The sequence below is a fragment of the Metarhizium robertsii genome (genome assembly GCF_000187425.2).
Source record: "Metarhizium robertsii ARSEF 23 chromosome Unknown MAA_Scf_31, whole genome shotgun sequence".
NCBI classification, from domain to species: Eukaryota; Fungi; Ascomycota; class Sordariomycetes; order Hypocreales; family Clavicipitaceae; genus Metarhizium; species Metarhizium robertsii.
In genome coordinates, this window is record NW_011942173.1 from 42,368 (window position 1) to 44,481 (window position 2,114).

General features: G+C 46.0%; 1 protein-coding gene across 1 annotated transcript; it reads right to left on the bottom strand.

Moving 5' to 3' along the window:
* Positions 1 to 166: 166 nt before the first annotated feature.
* Positions 167 to 1,960, bottom strand: MAA_11797 (uncharacterized protein; the record flags this gene model as incomplete). The annotated part of the gene is made up of 1 exon (XM_011412985.1): positions 167 to 1,960. The coding sequence occupies one exon, from the start codon at positions 1,958 to 1,960 to the stop codon at positions 167 to 169; it is 1,794 nt and encodes a 597-aa protein (XP_011411287.1).
* Between the last annotated feature and the right edge of the window lie 154 nt (positions 1,961 to 2,114).

A 2,114-nucleotide genomic window follows, 5' to 3' on the forward strand; every position in this document is an offset into this window, starting at 1 on the left:
GATTTTCCTTAGGCTGGGGTAGGGACGCGGTACGGCCACGGGCCCGTCGCAATAAGCGGGTTTTCAGCAGAACTAGCCAACAGGTTGAGAAGTTTCAAGTGAGATGTCTCAAGCATTGTCGCCCTTTTACAGTGGGAAAAAAAAAATGCATTCTAGGCTTTTGCAATTAGGCATTAGGAGTTATTGTGCCGTGTAAAGCCTGTTGTTCCCTGCTATCTTGTTCAATTTGCCTCCAAATCGCGCCAAAACCTCGTCTTGTGCGTTCTTGTGGGTTATGCTTGATCTCGTTTGCAACAATTGCGTCCACGCGTTGGTCCTCAGCCCTTGACCAGTCGATATATGCTGTCATTTCTTCCTTAGTCCATTTACGCGGTTTTCCTGTTGTTTTGCATAATTGGCCCATCTCCTTCCAATCGAGACACCAATTATAATCCGCCTTCTTGTACCGTGGTGGTAGGCCCATCGCCTTACGATATAGCCGGTCCGTTCGTTTGCTTCTATGAGACTGACAATCATACCATTTACGTCGAGAAGCGGTATATCGCCTGTAAATGGCCTCTGGTGAATCATATCTATACTGAGGTGATGCTTGCGGTGATGTTTGCGGCGACATATCTTGTGATACTGGCTGTGAAGATGAAGCAGCATTAGCAACCTCAATCACTGACTGTGCTGGTGATAATGCCCGGTGGACTGCTTGCGGCTGTGATAATAATTGATCATCTGCTCGTCCTACTATCTGTTCTGTAGTTTGTGATGTCGTTGTTATATCTGAGGCTGGCTCAACAACTGCTGGTTCCGAAAGCAGTCCTTGATAACGGTTAGGACATGACTTTGAGACTCGGGTATGCCCAACGCCTCCACATGATGAGCACTTTGGCGGTCGCCTTTGATGATTAACTTCCTCGAATGCGCTTGCACATCGCTGCGTGCTTGATTCAGCAACCCGGGGATTCTCTTTTCGCCTCTCAATACGCTGAGGCTCGATAAGATGGATTGGCTGACCGTCGCGTTTGTAGTGCCATTGGGTGTGGAATTCTTCAAGAGAAAGAGGCTGCTTTGCGTCAAGTAGTTCCTTTATTCTATGAACGCAAGGTAATCCGTAGGATGGAGTAAATTTGCCGGTGCATGGTCGTAATGCGGGGGAGTCATCCTTATAAATTAATTCTCTTTGTTCGTCAACCTTTCTAAGCGCCTCGAATGACACCCAGCCCCGCACAGCACTATATAAACTTCCTGATAACCCGAGAGGCATTTGAGTCTGTTGGTAGGATTGATGATAAGTGAGCTCATATAGCTGGTTCAGGATAGCGTGCCTGATCGTACGCCAGGCTTCAAATAAGTCCAGTTGTGAGGTCTTGAGGTACGCTTTAATAAGGGCATGGATACCTTCAACACGTGAGGTAACCACGTTGCCAAAATGAGCATGGAGATCAACCCAAGCCTTGACAAGCTTCTCTTTATATGGTTCAAGCCAAACTTCTTTAATGTAGGCAACTTCTTCAACGTGGTCCGGGATATACTTTTTCTCAAATGCTGCAAGTCGATCTTTGTAGTCTGACTCTGTGGAAGAGCTAATAATACCGTGCCACCCTGTATAGAACTCTTTCCAACGTGACGATACCTCTTTATCGGTTATTTGTATTGACGATAGTTTCGCAAGCAGTCGCTCTTGTGCTGTAAATATTGGGAGGCAATGGGCGAGAACTGCCTTATTGGCATGCCAGAGGCAAAGTAGTGACACAGCATTGCAAAATACAAGCTTTGATGCATTTATACACGCAAGACATCGATCAGTCAATATAACAGATGGCAATCTTATGTTGCAGGATGTGTAAAGAGATCGAAGCCGGCCCAACACCCATTCGTAGTCATCTTCTGTCTCGCCACTTAGAAAGGCAAATGCAATGCAGAAAGACCGTTGGCATGCATCAAAGCCAATCATTTCAAACAGTGGCATGTTATATTTATTGGTCTTGTATGTGCAATCCAATAATAGCACATCTGGATATGCTTGAAGATATGCAAGAGACTGAGGATGAGCAAAAAGGACAGCAGTGACACGTCCATTATCATCGAATTGGAGTCTGCTCCTGTCGGGCAAAATCCACTGC